The following is a 25936-nucleotide window of genomic DNA, read 5'->3' on the forward strand; positions in this document are numbered from 1 at the left end:
ACACAGCAGCACCCAGCTGGTTCTGCTGTACAAACTGCCTGCTGTTCTCATGGAGAATGGAGAACTATTTGTCTCGCTTCACAAAGGGTAAGAAACCACTCAGACACAGCACAAAATAGCATCCTTATTAGAAGAACGTGAATCACAAGCTGTGCATATATTTAAGAGGGCTGTACTAAAAGTTTTGTATTTGGTTTGGCCAGTTAACTGAAAAACAAAGTGGATTTGGTCCAAACAAGAAGTGAGGGGTTTTTATTCTTCCTTGTAGACAATGTTTTCTTCTGTTTGCTGCCAGGGCATTTACTTTTGAAACCAATCACACATCCAGGGGAAGAATTATGAAACAGGGTAACATTTCCTTTCTGTTCAACAGTGGAAAAGCAGCATTCTGAGGGATAAAGGAAGGATGCGAATCTGTTTTCTTGAAGTTCAGCTCTACATCTTCCCCCTTCCCCTCTTCACTTTGCACAAGTGAACACACTAACCACCAAACTCTAGTTCATTTGGAGCAAGTCACTTCTCTACTCCACTGCAATTGAATTATGCCATGCAAAGCAAAATGAGATGACTGTAAGAATGAAGCAAACCTCCACAGAATAGTCTATAGCATGCTGCTTAGGTCCCTCCTTCTGAAGTCATGATTAGAGGGCACTGAATCTGTGTTTCTGTTAGAGAATCTATTTCCTAGCAGTTTACCACATTTCAGGCAAACATCTAGTTTAAACCACTTGGTGAATTCACGTGAATTCTCACCTTAATCCACTGAAGCCATTCACACACACTAGCACATAAGGCATTCACACAGAGAATAAATACAAAACAAAGATCACTCTGTAAATATAATTTTTAAGTATTAAAGCAAAGCCACAAGTACAAATAATGTCCTGTCAGGCCCTGACTCAACAACTACAAGGTTTTCTTAAAGAACTGAAGTCACACAAATCAACAAAATCTCTTTTCAGACCTCTTTAAGCAGCTTGAGTATGGAAAAACCTGAATACAGCAGGCTGTATCTCACAGGCCTCCACAGCTCTGCTCCAGCTTCCGATCTCCAATCTGAAGCCAGTTTTCCCTCAACTGCACCCAATTCTTTGAGATTCAGAGCATAACAAAGATCAGTTGTAGTTGATTAACTTGGGTGCCTGGAGGGAGCAAGAGGAGTCCTGTCATATACAATACTTCAGACTTGTGAAGAAAAGCCACGAAAACTAGCAAGCAGCGCTGACTGGCAAAGCTACATGGAGAACCAGACATTGGCACCATTAAAAAGAAAAGGCTAATTAAAATGGAAACCAAGACTAAGCAGAATTTCTCATATCCATGCTTTCAACAGCAGCCTCAACACTCTGGAGTGAGATGGAAAGAAAGAACATGGTCCTCCTCCAACATATCCAAGCCATACGCAGTCCATCCCCTCCGCTTCCAGCCTCCACCTACATTTAGAGCGTTCCTGCTCCCAGGCCACCAAGTGTCCCTGGGAAAGCAGCACGTCTTCCACAACTGCAGACTGCAGCCACCTCAGTGCTCCGCTGTAAACCGCTGCCTTACAAATCCTACCCTTTAATTCTTTGCAATCTCAACTCTCCCCTTAAACACTTAATTTATCCTCATCTCAAACCCATTGCTTAAGACTCAAAGGCACAGCATGCACAAATGTTAAATTTCAGTAGGCTGAGTCAACAAACCTGACCTTTGGCATTAGGAGCTGTATGGTAACTCGTCAACAGCTGTTGAGCTGTGTTAGCACTTTAACTTAACCTGCAAGTGTAAGCCAAATGGTACCGACTTGAATAATGTGTGTTTAATACCCAAGTAACCTATATAAAAGGGGCATCCAGCACATGATTGTTATTAAGGTTGTAGGCTTTCCTGAGACAGGATACATAAAACCATGTATTAGAGAATTATTTGCATCACCCTATCAAGAGAGTCTCACAAATTACAGGGCTGACTTAAGAAACAAGTAATACACAATATTTCTACCTACATTTTCTAACCAGCACACTGCAAAATCAGTATCATGCAATTCTACAAGGAGAAGCTAGAGCAAACGGCACATGCCTTTATGGAATAAAAAACAACAAAACACAAAAAAACCCCCCGAAAAACAAACAAAAAAAAACAACCCAAGAAAAAGGGTCAAACACGTCAAGAAAAGAACCACTGCCTGTGGAGCTAAACAGACAGTGAAGCTTCTGGAAGTACAAGCAGAACTCGCTGTAGATTACCCTTACAGCCACTTCAGGAACAGACTGCAATTTTAGCAGCCAGTTCTGAGCTAAACAGCCTTTCACAAAGGCCTACCTACAAGTCTAAGAGAATGGCGTTTGAAAAGAAATTCTCCTCCCCACATTAGAATCAGACACTAGAGAGCAGATATTTAACTGATGAGTTTAGTCTGACTAGAATATTAAATGGGGAATTCCTGGGAGCAGGGACTTTGCAGTGATTTGTGTCATGCCATTGCTTGGAGTGACAAGCACCTAGAAGCCTTAGACCATAGTGCCAGCTGCTGTACAAACAAATAAGAGACAAGTTCCTGCTCTAAAAGGCTTGCAATCCAAGCTGAACCAGGCTATCTAGCCAGATCCCCTCTCAAATGAGAGAAAGCGTATTTCTTGACCAGCCTCTGCTTCTCAGTTCACTGCCAAATAACATTATCTGAAGGAAAAAAAAAAAAAGTTTAAAGAAGAGGGATTCCAAATGCCATTTTTCTTCTTCCTCCTAGCTCAGCCCAGAGGAGGATATCAAGCGCAAACATGGTTGTGCGGCAGAAAGCATAAAAAGAACTGACGCATTTCAGGATATATCAGGTAGCTGTTATACTTATCACCAACAGGATTAAGGCTTCCAAAGCAGTTTAAGTTTTCACAGGATTAACTTGTGTACTAAACAGCAATAAAGCCATGTTGAGGCTGAATGTAAAATTGAGAAGGCAAACAATCCTGAGAGACTATACAAAGCTAGGACAGAAAGCTCACAGATTTACTATTGCATTCCACTTGTTCCATCACATCTGGATACACCAGCTGCACTGGATTTAGCACCTCCCAGGCCCAACAGATCTCAGAAAGCTTTAACAATGTCTTGCATCAGTGTTTCACACATTTAGGGCTCCACAATACAAGATCCTCGCTTCCCACTTAAAAATGAGCGCTCAGCAATTCTTATGGACAAATCCTGCTAAACATTTAGCGTATCTACCAGAGGGACCTCTAGCTAGTATCAGCCAAAGAACACACAAAGAGCAATAAAAAACTCCCTCCTGAGAACTCCAGCATACAACAATGATCAAATAGGACAATCCTCTGCATTTTCCCAAACTCCTTATTGTCTCCATGGCTTTCCCCTATGGACAACAAAAAGTTTCACTTGTATCTGAAGTACTCATATGATCATAATACAAGTTACAGACTGTCAAGCTGAAAGTCTAAAAAAATCAGCACTGCCTAGAGTTGAAGCTGAGAAAGCTGGGAAATTTCTGATCTCTCTATCTGGACCATTAAGGTAACAAGAGGCAGCAGATATATCAAGCTTCATAAAAAAAAAAAAAAGAGAGAGAGGTAGTTGCTATCTCCATCAGCTAAGCTCTGTAAAGTTGCTGGCTATTTTTCCTACATGCTCCCCCAAAATTACAACAATCACTCGTGTTTTCAGGTAGCTATCAAAGTTATTTTTAATGACCAGAAGACTCATTCAGGAGCTTAAGAGAATCTAGGAATAAATCTACTGAGAAACACATTATTTTAAACTTCCATTTAAACCTGCAGCTGAAAAGATTATTTGAATGATAAAAAGTTGAGAGTAATGAGGAAGCTCTTTGGCAAAGAGAAAAGTGATGTAGCAACTTTTAGGCGCGCTGTATCATGATGCAAACAGTTCATTGTCCCTACTGAAATGTTAAGAGAAAACATACCTAGAAGTGCAGTGAGTTTGGGAAGCAGACCAACTTGTACCATTTTATTTCTCAGGCCTGTGTCAAAGGAGAGATTTAGTAAGAGTCGAAGAGTGATGTTCAGCAGGTCTTCATGTTCACAGGGTACCATTTTCACAAGTTTTTCAACAATATCCATTTCAACCTGTGTATCAAGAAAAAGAAAAATCCACAATGCATTCAAACTTAGCTTTGTCTTCAATGTAAAAGCCCTCTCAGCACGTTATATATTCATACGCACGCGTAGCAAATACATATCCAATTTGTACCCATAATAGTGACTATCAATGCATCTTCCATCTGAAGCAGCTTTGCTTATGTCTTCGTGGTTGAAGTCTTCTAGATTGGGTTACTGGGTAATGTTGATTAAAAAAAGATTTTGAATTGAACAGTTCAGATGTCTTGGAAATATTCCTCACAGTTGGAATAATGCAAGAATGTGGTCAAGGCATCACTTGCAAGACTCAGTTGGGGGCAGGGGACAGACTCATTTAAACTTAAACACAAGTAAGTCTGTAGCAACTAGAGCAATTAGAGACAAAGACATACCCAACCAAGACAGACAGAAAATTAGCATCGACAAAGAATTTCAGACCTTTCATCCTGAATTTCAAATAAATCCCTAGACAGAACTTCACATGTGCTCTCAGAAGAGGCATGCCACCCCCTACATTAATTTAATAAAAGTATGAAAGTCATCTTGAAACATGTATCACTTTCAAATTAAAAAGTGGAATCCAGGAACTGAGAATTTGCATCAGTTCCTGAGATCGTGTTCACTTTACCAGCCAGAAAAGACATCTGACCATTGACTGGCAAGACTTCAGAAAGTTTTTATCATTTTTAAGCAACATTTCTCTGGTTTTATTTGACATAATCTTTTAAATGCATACTGTCTTTGTTTCCCAGAACCTTCTTTGGCCAGAAGGAGGCAGATAAAATTACTTTGCATTCTTCAAACTTTTGCATGCACGTACCTAGCCTTCCAGTTATAAATACACAGAATAAATACTAGGAAAAGCAAGTACAGCTCTCCCTACACGGCGTAGTGCAATAACCAAACTACTGACTGGATGCCTTTGATCAGAAACAATCAGATAGCAAGAACTCCTACTTCACTGCTTTAAATTTAATATGGTACTTGAACACCAAAGGAAAGAATATTCTATAAATATATGTGGATTATTCATTTTTACTTAGAATCAGGCATTGCACAATGAATCTTGGTTAGTTTTGCCTTTGAAATGTTTGTGTTAGCACCTGATATAAATATTAGAACACTTTCTCCTTCATTCATACCTTTCCTTGATAACACTGTGGAGATAATGTATCATCTTTATTATCAGTAAGAAATGCTCCAACAGACAGCTGACCTGAAGCATACAAACCTTTCCAAAAGTGTTTTCAAAACTGTTAAAACACTCTGCAGTAAAATCAATTCAACAATTTTGTTTCATTTGTCTTTCCACCAAATCAAATGGAATGTGGAAAGTGTGCCAGCAAATCAGTGGGCTGGAGAGCTAATCGTTATTTTCCTAATAAAGTCCTTCAGGGCACTACACAAGTATAAACTAAATCAACGACCAATCACTTGATAAACAGTCTACATACCTCCAAAAATGCATGCTTGCTGTCTGACTTTTGTTAAGAAATAGGACACCCATACATAAATAAAGGAGATACCTCTTCTCTGCAGTGTTCAGTGCGTATGTGTGTGAATGACAGTTCAGTAATAAAAATGCAATTAATTTTCTATTGCATTTAAACAGATCTTTTCATCTCACAATCTAAGTGTAACATTAATCTCAGATTACCTCTTGGATAACGAGAATTTATCATTTTCATTTTACAAACTGGCATAAAGGCACAGAAGTAAAGGCATGTATCTAATAAAAGCCATTGGGAAATCAGTAAAGGAGGTACCTGGCTAGAGCTTAAAGTCACACACACACACACACAAAGCTATAATTCCAGAAGTTTGAGCCTTTGCCTAAAAAAAGCTTACAAAGAATAACACTGCGTTGAGTTCTTAAGAGCTACTGGCACCATGAAGGAACAGTTGTGAGGTGCCTTTGAAGACCAAGCTGACCTAGGAAATAAGCAAAATAGTCTAGCAAACCGCAAAAGGATAACTACCTCTCTTTCCAAGACAATACATGGCAGAGACAATAATATGTTGCCATAAGAGTCTAGTCAGGGGAAAGGGTCATGGGCATCTCTAGAAGTGGGGGTATGACAGGACTTCAGGGTGCTAAGTTCAAAATTTGGAATTTCATGTATCATATTTTGAGGTGTCTTCACTGTTTGGGATGACAGTTCTTCAAAAACTTTTGCAGTATGTTACAGCTGGATGTTGTACTTATTTTCCTTTACTCATTTTACTAGTAACAAAAGACGATAATCAGTGCTATGGAAATCTAGGGTGGGGACAGACATATCTCCCTCTTCCCTCCAACCACAAAAAGTTTTCAGAGTCCATAACTTTCCAATATTGCAGTAGAGTGCTGTGAGCCTTACCATATCATTTTTGTTCTCCATAAAAATGCTGAGTTTCTTCAAGAAGGATACAACCAGGATAAGCAGCTCAAAATTATCACGGTCCAGTGCTTTCACTAACATATGGACAATGTTCTTGTTTCTCATCTTCAGCTCAGTGCGAGTATCCTCAGCAAGATTTAGGAGCAGGTAAAGTGCAACTAACAAATCCAATACAAATCATACCAACAGATCAAAGACAATAGAACTAAACAAGTCTCTATATAGATACTAAGTGCTTAAGACAAGATTTTCAGAAGCATTCCACTCCCTTCCCAGTGCATTTTGAAGGAAATTGACCATGAACGTTTTTTATTCCTGTTTATAAACAGAAAGCATTAAGAAGATTAATGCTAATAGTGGCTTTGAAAAAAAAAATTATGATCACTAGAAGATTTTTATATTTTTTTTTTCTTTCAATTTTAATAGTAACCATTAAAACGGCCTTCTTCGGAAAGCTTTGCCACTCAGATAATTTCAATCTAAAATTAAGTGTACTTCAGCACAAAAACGAGATAGAGTAACTATTCAACTTGAGTCAGGTACAGGCTAAGTTAAAAAACCCAAATCAAATGTACAAACCCAGAATGTCCAACTCCTCCCAAACCAACATAATGAACAAGGCAAAGTTAAGTGGATCACTTTTGCTCTTTTTCCTCTAAGACTGACAGATCACTTTTAAAAATTGTTAACATACTGTCAAACAATATGATTAAGTACCCATCTTCTCCCTGTTCTTTGGCAATGCTCTTGCATATTCATCCACACATTCAGTATGTTTAAGACATCCTGGTTATAACAAGCATCCAGTAAAACCCTCTACCCACCTTCACCAACAAGAAAATAATTTGCTATTTGGATTTGGTACCTCGGAGCAGCTGTTCCTGCTTTACAACCAGCCCTTGATATTTCTTATAAGTTTTCTCATAGTCCTTTTTCAGCGTTTGATTTTCAGGATCTTCATCAAGTAAATAGCAGAAGTTAAGGAGTTTAGATAAAAGCTATACAGTCCAGATGACTATTGTTCTCAAAGGTGTTATTCAATCACTAGCAAAAAACAAGAGATCTGTGGAATAGCCAGGGTAAAGCCACTACCTCAGCAACAGCTTGCTACACCTGTAATCTACAGCATGGGGTTTTTATGTCCTCTTAGTCCTGGATGTATTACATCCTAAGAGTCAGCAAAAATGTTCCAAAGACATACTGCCGATAAAATAAAACTTTTTTTTTTCTTGTTGTGTTTTAGTAAATCCAGCTTAATCCCTTCACCAGCCCATACTTCTTACTCTTGGTCTTTTACATATCTGCAATTATATTTCGCACTACTTGCACAGAAATTGCTGTATGCTCGCCTTGTATAACTCAGCAACAGCTATCAAGGCCAGTCAGAAGCCATCAAGCTGCCCCAGTATGTCAAAAGGATATCAGCTTTCTTCTTTTTAGCAAGTTCTTCCTGCCAAAGCTCATGTCTTTTCAGTTCATGGTCTATGATATTCATACACAGAGCTCCAATTTTGTAGTGTGTGATTATTCCATGAAATTGAGAAAAACTACGTTAGAGGAAAAAACACTTGTGAGGAAAAATATAAATGCAAACAACCCCAAATCTGTTTTGACATCTATGGTAGCAATGTCCCAACAGTGCACCACATGAACTATTAAAAAAACATACTTATTCTATGCCCCCTTATAACACTTCTCTGTTGGAAAACTATTTCAAAACAAAAACAATTCCTGAAAACATGAATATTTTTTCCACACTTGTAGAAGGACAAGAAACAACGTGTTGTTCCAAGCCAAGACAAAAACACATTCCGATTTTCATGCGTAAAGGAAAATGTTTGCCAATCAGTCCCACTTTTCATATTATAAGTGCTTCAGAGGACCCTCTATTCATCATAAATTTAACAGAGGTCTAAAATCAATTTGCAATGCAAATTCCATTTGAATTATTTCTAGGGAGAGTATGCTGAAACACTGGCATATCTAAATAAGAGCAAGCACTCAGTTTGGAATACTGTTTCTTTCCTGTACGAATGCTGAGGGAAATAAAAGGCAGCAGCTCAGCCTATAAGCTATGGGTCAGAATCCTTACTAGTTTCTTCCCAGAACTACTACACACTGCCTCACCATGGGCGTTCTTTTTGTGCCTCAATTTTGTCATTTCTCACAAGTGTGTTTCCATCTCAGCATATTTTTTCCTGTTTCAGTGAGGTTTTGTAGTACATTGCAGAGAACAAATGAAAAACCACTAAGGAGAGAGAAGTTTCTTATGTCCCTATACATAGGAACTCTGCACTCACCTTGAAAAGCAGAAGAAAATATAAATTATATTGGTAGCAAGTTCCACGCTTTGTTTCCAGTCTTCCCTCAGCACTCTAGCCAATGCACCCAGGGCAGTTTCTGAAGTGACACATCAGCATTTTTTGTCTTGTGAGACTCAGAATTTGAATACACCTTATTGTACAGTTTTCTAATGGAAGGTTTTCAGAGTTATCTCACTTTAACATGCAACACTGCTCACAAGTTCTGTTCGGAGATGGTACTATTATAAAACAGAGCATCCAGGGTGGTCATCCAGTCACAAGCTCTAAGAAGGAGCGACACGCAAGGAAACTGCGACCAAACACTTAAGGTCATCTTAATACTTCCACTAACCTTAAGATCTCCTGGTCTCTGCCATCTGTATGTTTCATACTACACTGTGGCCCCTACCTAAAACATCACCATGTTCACTTCCAAATCCCCTTTATTTTCTACCTTGACAACTATAATTTTTCATCCACTTATTTCTATTTATTTCTGCCACCCCCACCTTATAGTAAATTTGTGTTAATTAATAATTCGGTTTCTATTTTCTTCTTGTCGTTCTTCAGCTTACTTTTCCTCTCTGAACCATTCATCTTTTCCGTCCCTTTGCCCTATCTAAACCCTCTTCAGATCCACCACGTTACGTGATCAGAGTGAGAAAGGCAGTTGTGAGAGAGAACCAGAGAACTGGCAATTCCAAGCACTGCAATATTCGCAACAACTCCTGGGGACAAGCCATTAATTCATGGCTTACCATTCCCCTCCCATCCCAGTTCTTACATTAATCTTGCCTGGGTAAAGTACACGCTGAAGTCATAATTTACTCGAGGAATGTGGGGGTACAGGGGCTCAGTAAAAAAGAAAGGGGGCAAGGGAAAAAAAACCTACTAAATTAACAAGACATGAACCTACCATCACTTTAGAGGTCTGGTTTGTATTGCCCTTATCTTTTGTTTGTCTGACACCTTTACAGACTATAAGGTCCTCTTTTCTCCCCGGAAGAGAGGGGGCAATGGGAAACAAGAATGTATATACATGTACACATACGTATTTACAAACACACACTATTCCACACTAATGTAATTCTCAAAATGCGCATGGCACTGCACATATGTACGCAGGCACAAAATGACAGCAATGTGAACGTCATATCATGCATTCTGATAAGATTTTAATATGGATCCATAAGCAAAAAGAGTATGGTGTGCTAGTGAAATACTTCAGTGATGCATCTACATTTAATTTATTAATTCTCTTGGAAACTAGAAACCTGTATTTATGTCAGCCTCCAAATCCCATTTTCAAAACAAGTTTCATGATCTTCAGGATCAAAGAATGTCCAGAGTTGGATACAACTCTACACTCTCATTTCCAGCAGCAATGCCAACTGAAGTTAATTAAACATCAAAATAACCAGGATCAGAAAAAACAGCAGAAGCCTATCAAGGTTAGGCCCACCTAAGAACAGTCTAAGAAGCATCCATTTGTAGAGAGATTCAACCAGCTTATTATGTACTAAGAATCAAAGCCTAGCAAACTAGGGAAAATCCCAAAATAAAGGTGAACTACTTTTCCGTTGAGAAGAAAGCACCACAAATGCACAGCACAACATTAAGAGAAGTTACCATTGTGTTTTAACATTACCATTGATAAGCAGTTCTTCCAAATTATCAGGATTCCTAGCCAGCTGCAGGATGAGGGCAGAGCCACGCACCTTGTCAGGAATGTCCTCATATAGTAACTCAATGTACTCATCCATGTCATTGATATTGGCAACTTCATCAATCTGAAAGCAGCCATAAGCAAGGGTTTAACAGAGAGAGATGACAATTCGCCATCAATCACAATGTTATTCAATCACAAGACAAAAGAGTGCACAGCTTTGAGTTAAGATCTTAGGAAAAATAAAATACAAAGGAAAAAAAAAAAAATCAACGCATCCAGAATCACTGCCAACAAACACCAGGAAATCTGAGATGTTTTAATTACACAAAACAAAGGATGCTCAGACATGACTCCCTGAGTCCTGTCCGATGTTCCAGACCTCACTTGCTGTCCTGCTGCGTGCTATACTTGGAGAGGGGAGTATGCAAGTCAAATATTTTACCCTTTATGGAGATTATTTTTATTCCATTGTGCAATATTTCCAAACCAAGTTCTTTGTTTAAAAAACAAGAAGCAAAAAACCCAGAATTCATCATTTATTCCCCCCGCTCCCCTTTATATAACTGCTTACTTAAAAAGTAAATGGATTTTGCGTTTCTGTTCTAACACCAATATTTACCTCCATTCCTTCAAATGGGGGTGGATCTTTTGGCTTATTGGATTTCTCTTTCTTTTCTATAAAGAAAAAGACATGGTTGCAGTTAAGTTCTGCATATTCACAGACAAAGTGTGATTTAACTATACAGCTTTCCCACTCTCATTATTTCGGAAGAACTTGTACATCATATAAGTTAGGACCTCAGCTAGAAAAACCTCACATAGCAGTTATTCAATGATGAAGCACTCCAGTCCCAAGCTGCTTTGTTCCTATTAAGATAGGAACCTCTACCTTTTCCCGCTGAGGCATCTCTGCGGTTCTGTAGGTAGTACAACAGCTGTTCTACTTCTGCAAGTTTGGAGGGGCGAATGAGCTTGCATTCTTCAACCACCTTTCGAGCCAGGGAAGTAATGTCTGTATTTGCATTAAGACTCTTCAGCCGAATTCTGCAACACAGATAGGTCTCTCTTCAGTTTTTTACTTTTTGTATCTTCAGTCCTTTGATTTATGTTTATACAGTCATTGATTTATTCAAGCAGAAATGATCCTGATACCCTCAATGCTGGTGCCATGGCTTACAAAGGTAACACCAGAGCAGTGGCTCTCTTCAACTCCAAATGGCAAACTGTCAAACAGATTTGACAGAGTATAACTGTCCATCAGCTGTCAAGCAGCAACACTAAGTGCAACTGTATGAACAGATCCCTTATAACCATCTGAGACACAGCAGCCAGTAATTTATTTGCAATATAGCCCCCAAAAAGTGCACAGGACTGCAAGGGAGTACAGCATACACAAAAAATCCAGAATGAGGAACAGCTATGGGAGTTGGCTACACAGGAAGGTTCTCTTGCAGTGCCTGCAGATGCAGTGTCAAGAGTCTCCCACAGCTCTGACAGACCTGTAGCCAGGTCCACAAGCAGTAAGAAATCTGTGGGCATTAACAATAGGATAGATCGAAAAGGAGTTCCGCTGCTTTGCGGATGCAAGTTATGCTGATTCATCTGAAAACAGGTGAACATTCCTGATATCTTCAAAAATTTTAGACAATTTAAGGATTCTCTTTTTCTTCCTCAATTATTCTTACATGCACTCACACACGTAGCCACTTCAGCTCAAATTTTCACAAATAATTAAGCATGGAGCTAAAATAAACCTAGGAAAGATCCAAACTTGCAACTTGGAAACTGAAGGTATAATAGTTCTCTGGACTTTTCCAATAGGGAATGTTCTAATGCTCTTAAAATACCAGGCAAAACTAAAATGCAGATACTGTAGTGAAATTACTAGAAGGGGTAACAGATAAAAAACCAGGAGAGCCAACAGCTAGAGCACAAGCCTGCCGAAGGTTTAATACTATCACTTGCTCCAACATTAACCATCATTTGAGTAGGAACCAATCACTTCACTTTTCTATACCTCAAGTTCCCACCACATAGAATGGGAATAATTGCTTTTCTTTACAAAACACCTTAAAATACATGGATGTACTTTACATGGATGAAAAGCAGTTTACAACATGTGTTTTAGATGTTAACCTTCCTAGGCACATGCTACTTCCTGGCTTCTTAAGCCTCCACTAATCTAGTACTATGTTTTATAAAGATTAGAAAGTATTAATTCTTACAGGCTGTTGATGCTTTGAGTTACTGAATTTATGACTTTATGAAAAACAGAAAAAGCTATCAGAACTTGCTATGACCTTACATTTTCTGACATTCCTTGCGCTCCCCCAGCATGGGGTCTCCCAGTTCTCCCACAATTGTTGCTTCCACTTCATAGTGGACAATGAGGGCTTTCTCAGATGGATGCACATCTATGTTGCCTCCTTTTACCTTCCTGATGTGAAGAACAAAAAAAAAATTATTGATTAAATGAAAAGTTCAGAAAACATACCACTACACAGATCAGTAACAACAATCTGTCTCTACTTTCATCCAGACTCTACACCCAAGCATTGCCCTCCTTCCACACAGCTGCATCAAACCTTAGTGCTAGTGGCGTATTCTTGAGTATTGCCTCTAATACATACCGAAACACCCAAGCCACTGGTCAAATCTTAGTCACAGAAGTCAAGGAATAAACAGGATAAATATTTGATTTCTAAGTCTCCTACCTCTCTTAAGTAGCTACAATCATGAAAAAGATGCATTTCACAGAGAAGGTGAATTTCCCAATTGAGACCCTGTTGCATTGTCAGTATAGCAAAATCTTCTGCTAGTGGCATTGATCTAGTGGTGTGAGTATAGTCACTTACAAAAGGAAATTATTCTTCAAAGACTCTCTTGGTAGGCCTAGCTAAATCTTAACACTTAAAAATCCACCAAGAATGAATTACAAAAAAATTGTATTTCAAATTCACTAATCCCTCCTCAAGCACAAATCTCTTCACCACTGTTCGTTACATCATTGTGTTTGTTGCTGGGCTCAGGGATTACCAGATCAACAGCTGCCATTATCAAGTATAAATCAAGCATATCTATCTGCTTTACTACAGCTACATATATTTTGGAAAAGCATTCTGCAGAAAAGCACTCTGGGTATGTTTCTGCCAAAAGAATCTGTCCTGGTCTCTCCTCCTTTGTGCCAGCAACTCCACGTCCACGCAGAGATACAAGGGCCATGAGAACAGGAGATGGATAAAAGGCCATGAAGCTACATCTCACTTCTATTTTCAAGTGGTGGTAGAACCACATCCAGAGAACAGTTACACATTTCTGTCTTTGGCAGTAAGATGACCCTTGCCCCTTTTCCCATTGGTACTGCCAGTAGAGTATGTACAGACATGCCATAAACCAGACTGCTAAAACACTGCAGATTAAAAACAACTTCCTAATGTGGGTTGGGTTTTTGGTGAGTGGGGTTTTTTTTGTTTGTTTTGAGGTTTTGTTTGGGTATGTGGGATTTTTGTTTTATTTTGTTTGTTTTTAATACAGATCATGTCAATAAACAGATTTACAGGTGGCTTCACCAGTAGTTGGATCAGCATAGATGAAACAGTAGCTAGCTACAGCATCAGGTCAATTAGCCCAGGGAAAACTACTTCAGCCTCATAGTGCTGAAAACGTTAGCAAATCCAGATGCAGCCTTCAGTGTAACCACTCTCTTCAGAAAATGTGTTTGAAATGCATGCCTCCATCTACCCAGCTACTATGGTGGCTGCTTCCCCTTCTCCAGAATACAACTACAAAGAATACCTTTTTCCTTGAGATACAGCTGCCCCAAAAAATCCACAAACCACAGAAAGGTCTGCTATGGGAAGTGAAGAGTCTAGTTCAACTATCAGCCTTACAAAATTACAGGGCAAACAAATACAGCACACTGCTAAAGAGCAACATCTTCCTTGATGAGATTGTAGAACTCCATGTATCACTTCAGGTTTTTTTGAAGAGACTTACAGGGTTTTTTTTTTCCTTTAATAGTACTTTGAATCAGATGCTTTATTACAGTCCGTTCTCTGTTCTCACAAGGTCCAGCCTTGCAGGGCAGAAAGCTTACAGCAAAGAAAGCTTACAGCAAAGAAAGCTTACAGCAAATCTATTTCAAAAGAAACCTGCCTTCACTGCCCACCCCCAAATATACTACCCCCATATTCAGACCTACCATAAGATCCCAATCACAAATGTCAACAGTCAAACCTGTGTTGAGTGACGGCTTGGTAATATTTACAGATACAGAGAAAACGATGGCTGGAGGACAAGCAGCCTGCAGGAGCTGGGTATAGTTTTACAATAACCAAGCTGAACTAACTGCTCATCATTGCCAAAAGGATTAGATCTTCCCATGTTTTCCCTGCTCCTGGCAGTGACCTTGGTGTAAGGGCTCGTGAAACCATTTCACAGCCACTTCCAGCAATCCAACAGAAAACTCTTCATGTTTTGGGCAGAGAGAGTTTTAATGTGCTGTGCAATTAAAGTGCTCTATAGAAAGGAAATAACACTTCCTATCGATGAGCAGGGATAAAGAGGAAGGAGTGAGACCTTCTGGCAGCAGTATACCACTGATGAGCTTAGTGACCAGCAGAACCTCAGCCTAGGACTGCTCAAACAGTTTTAACATTTCCCATATTTAATTTTTTGCTTAAGAGGGACAGATGGATAAGCCAAACAGCTGCAGAGATTTTCTGCCCTCTCACACTGATAACCATCCTCATTACTTGAGCTATTTCTTAGCTAACAGTCACAAATCAATTCACATTCAAGTTCCCTCTCTGCAAAAAATCTTATTTTGTGAACTGCTTGAAGACCTACACTAAAATGCACTACACAGCCACTAAAGTTGTTTTCCATTTGGAAACCACTGCATTCAGATTGCCAGCATCACATTTAAAGAAAAAAAAAAATCCTCCCTCCCAAACCAACAAACATCTACTTTACTGATTTTCTATCCATCTTGTTACTCCATAAAACACTTAAAAATACAGACACTCTTAAAACTGGAAGCAGCAGCAATGCACTGGGGAGCTTTCGCACACATCAGCCTGTCCTTTCACTTCACCGCCTGCTTTGTCAACAAGAATTCTGTTCCATTAAAGGTTTAATAGAGGAAGGGCTTTCCTACAGACAAAAGCTGTGCCAGCTGAGCTCACATAACCAAAGCTGGTGCGTGAATACCCTTTATTAACTAATTCCTTCAGGGGGAAAAAGCAAACGCAAACTATCCTAATTGTAAGTGGCACAAATTGCACACGTAGATAAGGCTGAAAATCCAATAACAAATCCCAGCAAATCAGACTTGGTGGGAGGGAGACTGCTCATGGAGGATGACAAAGGGAAACAGGGATCAGAGGGGTACCAGACTTGCACACAAGCCCAGTCACGTTAACAGCATGGTTGATGTTTTTCGGTTCGTGCTCCCTAATAAGAGAGAAAACTACACTTGTTGCAGTCATGACTACAAAATAAAGAAGATTCCTCCAAAAATACATAAGAGGGCACAAACAGAACATGCAAGAACATTCTAAAGCTACAGTTATCTATTTAATTACAGATGGCCATTTGATTTTCATCTGTCATGACATTTACATGACAGAATTAATGTCCAAAGATTATCAAGAGGTTTTTCCCACTGTTATGATTATGGGTCTTAATACGTGGCATATGAGGAAGAAAAAACAAGAAAAAACCCAGACAGCCTAAACAGCAAGTTCTGCATAGGCTAATAACATGGAAAGGAAGGTGTCAAGAAGTGGGGGGGAAGGGGAAAGGAAAAAAAAAAAAAAAAAAAAGAAAAAGACCAGGAGCTCCACATCTTTTATCCTTCAAGATGATAATATCACCTGCATGGCAGGAGAAAGTGACACCGTTCATACATCAAATCTTAGCAGAGGCCTAGATGGCCTGACATCTTTTGGGACTGCTAGCACTTTTGTTCTGAAACAACTGATGAACATTCACTAGTTGCCTACTTGGATCCTTTTCTTTAGGCTGACTGGTCTCTACTGCCTAACAGACAGATAAAGGCATCATTCATTCATCACATCCTTAACACTTAACCTAGATCACCCACTTTATACACCATAGTTACCTCTCAGGATCATGTCTCCACCTGCTATCCTTTCTTACCCATGCTGCCAGCATTTAGTAGTGCTTCCCCTCCACAACCCATCCCCAGACATTCTCTACTCCCGTCACCTATTCTGCCACCCTATCATCCTTATGCCTCGAATCATATTCTGATCCTTCTTGTTCAAACACAACCTACCCTCCCAATGCTCAATACAACCTGCTCACATTCCCTACAGCAATCCTGTCTCGCTCCTTCAGCCTTCACCTCATTATCCCATCCTTCCTCCCAGTCTTCCTTTACATGGACACATACAGCACCTCAATTCTCACAATACTCATTCTCTCACCTTCAGTTTACCATCCCAACTCCTAAGACATTCCATTTGTCCTACCTTGTTATCTGTCCCCCTCCAATCTGCCGAGCCATGCTCTAACATCACCAAAACAGTTTGTCCCTCCCAGTTATACCCACAACATGCCCTTAGTGCCTAATATCCCTCCCCAGCCCATCTATTCCCCAAAGCAACCACCTATCCCACCCCAAGACCTAATACCCACACAACTGTCTCCACTCATCTAATAGCATCCATTCCCCTCTCCACTTGCTGCCACCTCAGAACCTCATCCCAAACGTATACCACAAAACATCATCACAACCATCCCCAAACCAGTGCACCCCTCCGAACTGCCACCTTCCCCCAATCAGCTACCACCAGCATGCCACCCATTCCACCCTCTCAGCCTGCCCTAAACCCACCTTATGACCATCACTCATCCCTAACTCAGCCTCCCAGCCCCCCTACAAGTCTCCTGGCCACCAGACTAGGCAGCCACCCCTCAGCCTGCTCCAAACAAACTTATCTCTCATTCTCAAACCACTCAAGCCAAAGCTTCCCATCCATCTTCTGCCCCCACACCCCAACCTCCAGCCACTTCCCGAACCAGTCACTCCTCAATCCCAATCACTCCACCCAATCTATGACTTCCCGTCTCATAACCTCCCATTCATTCCCAGGCCAGCCCTCACCACAACCTGCAGCCCCTCAGCCCCACACCCCCTCCCCTCCCCACAGCCTCTTCCTGCCCCCTGACTCCACAACCCCCCACTCAGCCCCCACCACCGGCCGGGACGCCTCAGCTCCACTGCGCTCCCACACCCCGCAACCTCCCACCCACCCCCCAGCACCGCAGCCCGCCACCCCGCAGCTCCACACACCCCACGCCGCCCCTCGGGACAACCTGCCACGCCCCAGCCCCACGCCCAGCCCCCACCTCAACCTGCCGCGCCTCAGCCCCACGGCTCGCCTTCCACCCCTCAGGACAACCTGCCGCGCCGCCCCCCCGCACCCCGGGCAGGCCCCCCGGTTACCTCTTGAGGTACGGGGCGTCCTCGCCCTGCATGGCGGCGGGGGGAGGCCCGGGCCGGGCGCGGCCCCGCTGCAGCTGTTACCAGGGAGAGCGCGAGCCCCGCCCCGCCCCGCCCCGCCGGCTGGGAACGCGCACGCGCCGCCGCCGCCGCCGCCGCTCCCGGCGGCTAGCGCGCATGCGCACTGCGCGGGCCCTCCGCCGCTCCTCCTGCGCGCCGTGCCGGCCACGCGCGGCCAGGCGCCCTCTGCAGGCGTGGGGGAGCCATTGTCTCGCCGGGCCCGGCCCGAGGCGTGAGGCGGCCGCCCCGCCCCGTCGTTTCCGGAGACCGGGGCACGAGGCCGTGGTCCCCAGTGCCCCCTCAGGGTGCGCAGGCTGGGCAGCGGCCTCCACCCACCATGCTAGGTAAGCTCCCCAGGCCGAGGGGCCGCGCAGACCACGGACTGTAGCCGCCGCCCCTGAGGGCCGGGGCTGCCCCACAGGCCTCAGCACCCCGGTGGGGCCGTTACCGACTCCACCCGCTGCCGTGGGGTCTGTCCGCACCTCCACGGTGGGCCAGCGGGACATGGCGGCCTGCAGGCCCCATGCAGGGCAGGCCGGGTGAGGCTGGTCCCTCAGCAAAGTTAATGGTACTGAGGAGAGCGAAGGTCCGTGTAGGACATGGTCACAGGCCCTTGACCCCTGGGAGTCAAGAATCAGTCCTGCCCTTTCTCAGAGATCCCACCTATTTCATGCCTGGTACTTCAGGACGTTGTGAGCACCAGGCATAAGGAGACTTTGTGCTCCTGGTTGCAATATTTAGGGGAGGATTGAAGAGCAGCTGTTATGGCGGCCTGCCCTGTTAGGGCCATCTGAGCTGTCGCTTTTCCTCAGCATCAGCTCTCAGCTAAGCCCAGCCTTGAGGCAGCCTTGGTCAGCAAGGTGTTCTGAAACATAGTCTTCCTCTTGGGTAGCGCTGTCGCTCAGCTACCAATGCAGGAGGCGTGGGGTGGTGACACAGCTGTGGCTTCAGCCTCAGGCGTGTGGCTAGAAATCCAAAATCGATGTTGGAAAAGTTACACTGTACAGCCAGCACCTCAGTCCTCTGTCTCTTTCCTTTGTTTCCCAGCCACTCTAAATAACAACCAAATAGCATCATATCCAAGAGGTATCAGAAACGATCTTAATGGGCTGAAGTTTAACTAAAGTTTGTATCAGAGCAGCATTGAGTCCAGAATGGAGACTCGTCTAAGCTGTTGGTTATAATATCCATGATAGAGGTAAACAGGCCCATCCCAGCTGCCCATGGGTCCTGTTGACCATCTGAGTAGAAACCAAACAGCTAACATGTAGAACTAGAGGCAGCAGCATCTTGTTGGCTTTTTTAAACTCTCTCTCTGTATTTCCTCAAAATAGGATTTTCATTTCTGCTTGTTTTTTTGTAAAATGCAATAAAACTGTTGTGTGGGGTTTGCAGAGATTATTTATTTCAAGAGTTATGTGAGAAGCGGGGACTGTTGTTTGCGTTTCAGAATAGAAAGACAATACCGCTCTGTAGCAATTAACAGCAGTTAAGTATAAGATGCAGGGCAGATCCCTGCATGTGTTGTTTTCTGGAGTGCTCTTTGCTGGACTGCAGCCCCATTACATACAGTTGAAATGACTGTCTACCCAGAGTCATAGGGATAATATACAAATAAATAATAGTCATGTACCTAAACTTTTGGTTTTATTGTGGCAAAATATTAAGAATAAATAATTAATGTCTGCTGATCCTATTGAACACTAACAATTTTTATATTTTCATAATCTGTAACAGCAGCAAAAAATATTTTGTGGTATCCATACTGTTCCCTGCCTTTCTCTTAACAAAAAATGGAAAAAGAAAGTATCCTGTGAAATATGAAGTGCTACTTTAGAGTAATGAATATACAAAACATTGCTAGAACAGTATTAATGACTGTCGTAGAGAAAAATATATATATGATTACCTGATCAGAGCAACAGTTCTTCAGTAATGTCAGCAGCTCTTCAGATAAGCACAAGCCAAGCGTTAAACTTTGAAGTCATATAAATAAATGCTCTGGTATTTCTTGAGTGCCAAGTACCTGACAATCTCTATCTGTTTCACTGCGAATTTCTTTTTTTAATCTGGTTACATATGCCTACAAGTAGAGAATAGTTGTAGCCACCTATGAAAGAGTAGGTCAAAGATTACAAGATGAGAATGATACGAAAGAATGTGGGACCTGAAAAATATGGGAAAATAAACATTTATTGCAGTTAAGCGTGCCATGAGGTTTGGGCTAAAATTGGCTGTTTGTCAGAGAGTAAAAGGGCAGCAGAGTTTGTCTCAGCCTGACAGAGTCCAAATGAAAATACCTCAGCTGTGTAGTGAGCGAGCCACAAGCAGTGCCACGATCAGATAATTTTGTCTGTCAGCAGCAACCAGTTGATGCTGGGTTTAGAAAACCACATGGCACAAACACTGAAAACCTTGTTGTGCATGGTAGATTCTTTTAAAATTAAATCGTAAACCAAATGCTGCCCGAGGTCTGGTTCTACAGCCGTTCCCTGAGCTGTTGATGTTGCTTTGCACAATTTCTTATATCCCTTTTGTTATAGTGTGTTGTGGTTTATGGCATTACCACAGGACCCTGGAGATTCCCCTCACCTGCATGGTAGAAGCATACAAAAGGAGGAGGAGTGGTGTTTGAGTCAGAAGGGCGATTGCTGGAATGTGCAGTATTTCTGGATTTCTCCTCTTTTGTTTTCTTTGGGTGGTTTGGGGGTTTGTTTTCTTAGAGCAGTTTTAAGAAATACTGTTCTAGAGTCAGGTAGAAGAAGAGTAGAAGAGATGGAAAACAATTTTGTTGTTTGCATTAAAAAAGCGAAAACCCTTTATAATATTATTGAGGAAGCACACTTTTATGCAAAAAAAAAGAGATTATTTGTCTTTTTTTTTTTTCTCAAGGTGTGTCCAGATGTTCTTAACAAGCTAGACAGAATACACTCTGCGACGTTGGAGCAACACACACCATACTGTCTCATGGTAACTTAATCTTATTTCTTCCTATTTGTTCTCTTAGTATGAAACAAATTCATTATGACTGAAAAGTACTGATGCTAAGCCTGATTTTGAAGTCAACAAAGATGTTTCCATTGTCTTCAGTGAGCTTTATATGGGTCTTTGATATATAACCATGAGACTGCATGTCGAAAATGCCTTGGGATCTGATTTCTTCAAAGTTTCGTTGACTCTTACACATTTTTTATGTCATTGTGATAACCAACATTGCTTTTCTATAGCAAATGGAATTGTTAAAATGTAATAGATTAAATTCTGTCATGTGGAATTAAGAAACCAACGCAACCCTGAGATTTGTAATCTCTTCATCAAAGATTGCATCTTGCTCTCAGAAAAAAAGAATATGGGTAGATTTGAGGAGAAAAATAGTGAATAAAGGATATTTTCCTAGACCTTGTAAAAATGAACTATGTATAAAACTCCTTAAGGCCTTTTATTAGCTAAAATAAAGTAGAGCAATCTGAAGGAATGGCTTTCAGACAAACATTTTAAGTGATTAGACTATGCTGCTCAGTGGGGGACGGAGATGATGATGATGTTCTGATGTGCTGTTGCATAATAAGTGACTGAGGTATGGAGATAATAAACCGTGGGCTTAAAAGTTTATATTGGAAGGAAGGAGTGAGACGAGGCAAAGCAAAATCTGATATGCAAAGGGAAAGTCTGGCTTAACTCTTCTGCATGAAATTAATATTGGGACACAGATCAAGGTGATTCTTGAATGCCTTTTTGATCAGCAGTGACAGGGACATCTGTGCAAGTGAAAGACTTTTTCAATATGATACATGATCGCACTGGTAAAGACTGGGTGCTGTTGTTAGCCTTGAACATGAGACTTCACAAAAATGAAAACAGTCTTTATAGAGAGCTTGATTTGTATTTTATAATGATCTCATTCAACACTGACCTAAGAAAATGCATCAATTTGTGGCTCATTTAAACCAGTGAAGAAAATTATTAATATCTGTAGGTTTTCATTGTTTCAAATGTAGAAAGAAAAATCTAAAGATGTGAAAAGAAGCAGACCTCTTCATAGAGAAGCAGAGCTTTTTTTTAACTAGACATCACAGAGCAAAGGGTATCCTGTTTTCTCCCTTGGTTTATCCAAATCAGAATTGCTCACTTCCATGACAGTGATCTTGTTTGATGGCCTTGTACACTTGTTCACTTGGCTGAGTGAGTATTTCCAGCTGGTGGTAAACTGACCTTTGCCATCTTGTGCCTCAGTGCTCCTCAGCAGCTGGAGTGTTATAAACTCTGCATGTGCAGACCTGTGCAAGCCTGCAGGCAGGAATACAGTGCCCAAGCTCAGCTGCAGCTGATGACATGGCAAAGCATCCATCTGGTTAGACTTTGAGTGCCTGACTTAAGACTTGAGAGTTGCTGCTTACGGAAAAATACCAGTTTACTCATGTCCTAAGCAAGGCTGATCTAAGAAGTGTTGGAAGATATAAAATGTACCACAATGGTGCTACATTACCTCTTTTTTTCTTTAAGTGGTCAACCCTTTAAGAGGGAGTTTTGCTGTGAGGAACACAGAACAGTATGTTGTGTATTTTCGTAGAATTATTTAGGTTGGAAAAGACCTTTAAGATCCTTGAGTCCAACAGTAGACCTAACGCTGTCAAGTCCACCACGAAACCATGTCCCTAAGTGCCACATCTGCACATCAATATGTTCTCTGTGCGTACGTGTGTGTGTGTTCAGCATGTATGGTGAATTCTGCTTATTTTCTGACAAACAACCTGAAATGCAGTATCCCTATCCAAAGAGCCAAGGATGTGCTTTCAGTTTGGGCTGATTTTAATTGGACTAAGGCAAACGTAGAATGATTAAATACAAAAGTGTTCATACAAGAGTGAGCAGATGGCCTCTCTCTGCTAATACCAACTTGTGGGCCCCAGTGACAATGATGGAGATTTCTTGTGCAAAATCCTGGTTCTGCTGAAGTCAATGGGAGTTTTACTGTTGACCCTGATGGGGACAGAATTTCACCTCTTAATGTTTATTAGATGCAGCAGGCAGAAAGCAGACTCATAGCTATAAAGGCTGTGACATTTTATGGTTCTGACTCTGCAACCGCTCAAGCTCATGCTTAATTTTGCCACAGTAATAAAGTTAAGCACCAGCTTAAGTGTTTTCAAGAAGGGGTCTCCTTTACACTTGAGCGAGTCTATATTTGATCATAAATCAGGAATTCCCCCTCTTCCTCGTCCCTCCCCTCCAAAAGAAAAGGATTCTGCATGTGATCATCAAATTCTTTCTACTTTGCTCAAAAATAATTACCTTTTTTTAGGTTTTTGTCAAAAAAAGCAAAAAGAGAGTACAGAATGCGTACCTCAGCTGAAGTGATGTTGCTCAGGTGACATTTGACTTAAAGCGAGTTACTCATTTCAAACAGATTCAAAAGGGAAATTTCCAATTCCAACAATTTATTATAAATATCTCAGACAATGACTGTTTCCTTAGAAAAAGTGAAGATCTTGCACAACACTTTACAGCCAAAATCTTTCTCATTAAGTTTTTGAACTATCCTGGACAACACTAGCCTTGTTTGAAACATCAGGTAAAATCCTGCTCCTTTTGCAGATAGCAGCATCTGTGTGTTTGTATCCACTTAATTTTAACCAAAGCGCGTGAGCAGCATAGCGGAGTAGAAGCGCAAGGAGAGGCATTTAAGCTAGATGAATGCAGACCTGAAATCAAGCATAAAATTTTAGTGGGATAGCACTTAACCTGTGGAATAATTTACCTTAGGATTTATGGCTGGATGCTTCCCCATTATTATCAGTCTTTATGTCAGGAGTAGATGTCTTTGTGAAACAAATGCTCCTGCTTAAGCAGACTCATAGGTTCATAGCAAATTGTGCTGAAGCAACCTCTGTTAGTCTATCTCCTTGCCCCAAGTCAAATAATTTGTACTCATATTATTTCTATCACTAATTCAGTCTTCAGTGATGGGCATTATAGTCTTCCTGGGGAATCTGTTCCAGCACTGAATTGTTGTTGTTGCAAGAAAACCATTTGTTTTTTGTATCAAAGCTATCAGTCAGCCCATGTTTTTTTTGAAGAGCCATGCCCAAACCTGCGTACAGTACTTCAGCTGAAGTCTTTCCAGTGCTGAATGGGTAGGAAGGATAACTTCATATTTTTTATGGGGATGGAGTAATCCCTCCACTTGGTAGTGATAGGGCTGGTCTTGATGTGGGAGTCTTTGTTGTGTCTTATACTGAAGGGCCAACTAGATGGTCATGGAAGTCACTCCTGGTTTCAAATCTGATAATGTGGATGATGAGTGTACAGTAAATTCCTTCATGGGTTCTGTTCATATGCTGATTTGCTTAATTTACATTGTGGTTCATAATAATAAAGGAATTAGTCCACTGGGTTGGGTGGATGAGAAGTCAGTTTTAGACTCATCAGAAATCCAAGCAGATCCTGTACTTCTGTTTGATTTAGTGCACTTGCCCCTTCATCCTAATTGGTCTTCCCAGAACTATCTATGGCAATGTGGCTGGGGTGGAAACTAGAAAAATGTATAGAACAGAGACAGTTGTAAGAAAAAATGTAACTGATGTGACAGTCAGCTGGGAGTCGATGACAAGCAAGGTGCAGATAGTGAAGGCTCATCATGGGAGCTGTGGCTGCATTTCCCTTACAGTTAGGAGAGCGTTAAGGCTGCACTTGCTTGCTGCCTGGACCCCACCTTGTGCTCCACCTAGGCCATCAGTTCTGGCCGGGATGATATCAGGCAAGATATCTTTTCCCTAGGAGCTTCCCAAAATGCCTCTGATGAGCAGATGTGACGTGCAGGCAGCCTGAGCTCTAGAGCGGTGTGCATTCCAGGTGGTGTCCTAGCCAGCTCAGCACAGAAACAGCAAGAGGCATCGCTGGCTGTGAAACACAGGGAAGGAACAGCAGGAGAGTGTGTAGAGCGCCTGGAAGAGACTGTCAGAAGAGGAAGGTGCTGGTGTTATAAACAAAGTGCATGGGGGGCAGCAGGAAACCTGAGAGGTGGAAGGGAACGTGGGGTGAAGAAACATTCTTCACTGTCCCAGCTGTACTTTCCAGGAGTCTGGAAAGCACTGGGGGAAGGAAGGATCAGGTGCTGGTCTGGCCGGCCTGTGGGTAAGTAAATATGAGAGCCCATGAGTTCAGCTCTAGTAATTACTATTTCTCATGAGCTTCTGGGTTACAGTAATGGAAGTTTTACAATGCTGTTGAGCTGTGTGTTGAAAAAACAATCCTTCAGCTTTCAACTAATTTAGTTACCATCTGTAAACTGTTTAGGTAATTCCCCTCATTTCACTTTACCCACTTAATTTTGCAATGTATGCCTTTTCTTCATTACACCTCCTACGTATGCATCTGTACAAGCACAGAGTAGTACATGGGTATGTGTGACTCAGGATTTTCCATAGAAAGGGGAAACACTATTATCACTGATGCGCTTTGTGGGCAGAACGAGATAATGCTCCATCACTGTAGTCCGTCCACAGGCTGTGGGCATTTTTCTGTGGGGACCTGTGGTCTGTTCCTCAATGTATTCTAGACAGACACAGAAAGTGTGAAATGCATAAATAAGAAGTGCTTTGTGCTACAAAGCTCCAACATTGGTGTTTGTATAGATGTCTGAGTTTTATTTTGTGCCTTCTGTACAAAACTGAATTTGCTGCTGGATTTCAGATTCCAAAGTTAACATATTAAAGTTGTCCTTAGTTCACCCAGCTCTGGCTAAGTATTGCATCTCATATGATTCATAAGATTTCCCTGGAACCCAGGGGCATATCAGTTATCGTGGCAAGGCACAGCGAGGTGAGTTAATTAATAGCATTCCAGCATATCCTGGGCTTTATTGGCTAGTAGTGAAGAATCCCAGAAGAAGGCAAGCACCATAATTGTGCCAGATCCACCCTGTGTTTCCTAAAGTTTTGTTCTTGAATTTTTTCATATGT

The 25936-nt window shown here is 41.5% G+C and overlaps 2 protein-coding genes across 3 annotated transcripts in view; one reads left to right on the forward strand and one right to left on the reverse strand.

Moving 5' to 3' along the window:
• The window catches only part of KIFAP3 (kinesin associated protein 3), a 69411-nt gene extending 51388 nt beyond the window's left edge, over nt 1–18023 (reverse strand). Inside the window, exons 1-10 of one of the 2 annotated variants that reach the window (XM_065648994.1) lie at nt 17919–18023; nt 12750–12881; nt 11334–11488; nt 11064–11119; nt 10424–10565; nt 8773–8872; nt 7895–8019; nt 7338–7436; nt 6452–6630; nt 3917–4079 (exon numbers count right to left, since the gene is read on the reverse strand). In XM_065648994.1, coding sequence (XP_065505066.1) covers nt 3917–4079; nt 6452–6630; nt 7338–7436; nt 7895–8019; nt 8773–8872; nt 10424–10565; nt 11064–11119; nt 11334–11488; nt 12750–12881; nt 17919–17950 — 1183 coding nt within the window. In that variant the 5' untranslated portion in view covers nt 17951–18023. Of the gene's footprint in view, nt 1–3916; nt 4080–6451; nt 6631–7337; nt 7437–7894; nt 8020–8772; nt 8873–10423; nt 10566–11063; nt 11120–11333; nt 11489–12744; nt 12882–17918 lie in introns of those variants that run through there. The other variant, XM_065648995.1, reaches the window with a different exon arrangement.
• Nucleotides 18024–18118: 95 nt separating this feature from the next.
• NTMT2 (N-terminal Xaa-Pro-Lys N-methyltransferase 2) overlaps nt 18119–25936 on the forward strand; it is a 60733-nt gene continuing 52915 nt past the window's right edge. The window contains exons 1-2 of the transcript XR_010607320.1: nt 18119–18319; nt 20868–20945. The gene's annotated coding sequence lies outside the window, so the exon portion shown is untranslated. The remainder of the gene's footprint in view (nt 18320–20867; nt 20946–25936) is intronic.

Source organism: Caloenas nicobarica, chromosome 20 (assembly GCF_036013445.1).
Source record: "Caloenas nicobarica isolate bCalNic1 chromosome 20, bCalNic1.hap1, whole genome shotgun sequence".
NCBI lineage: Eukaryota > Metazoa > Chordata > Aves > Columbiformes > Columbidae > Caloenas > Caloenas nicobarica.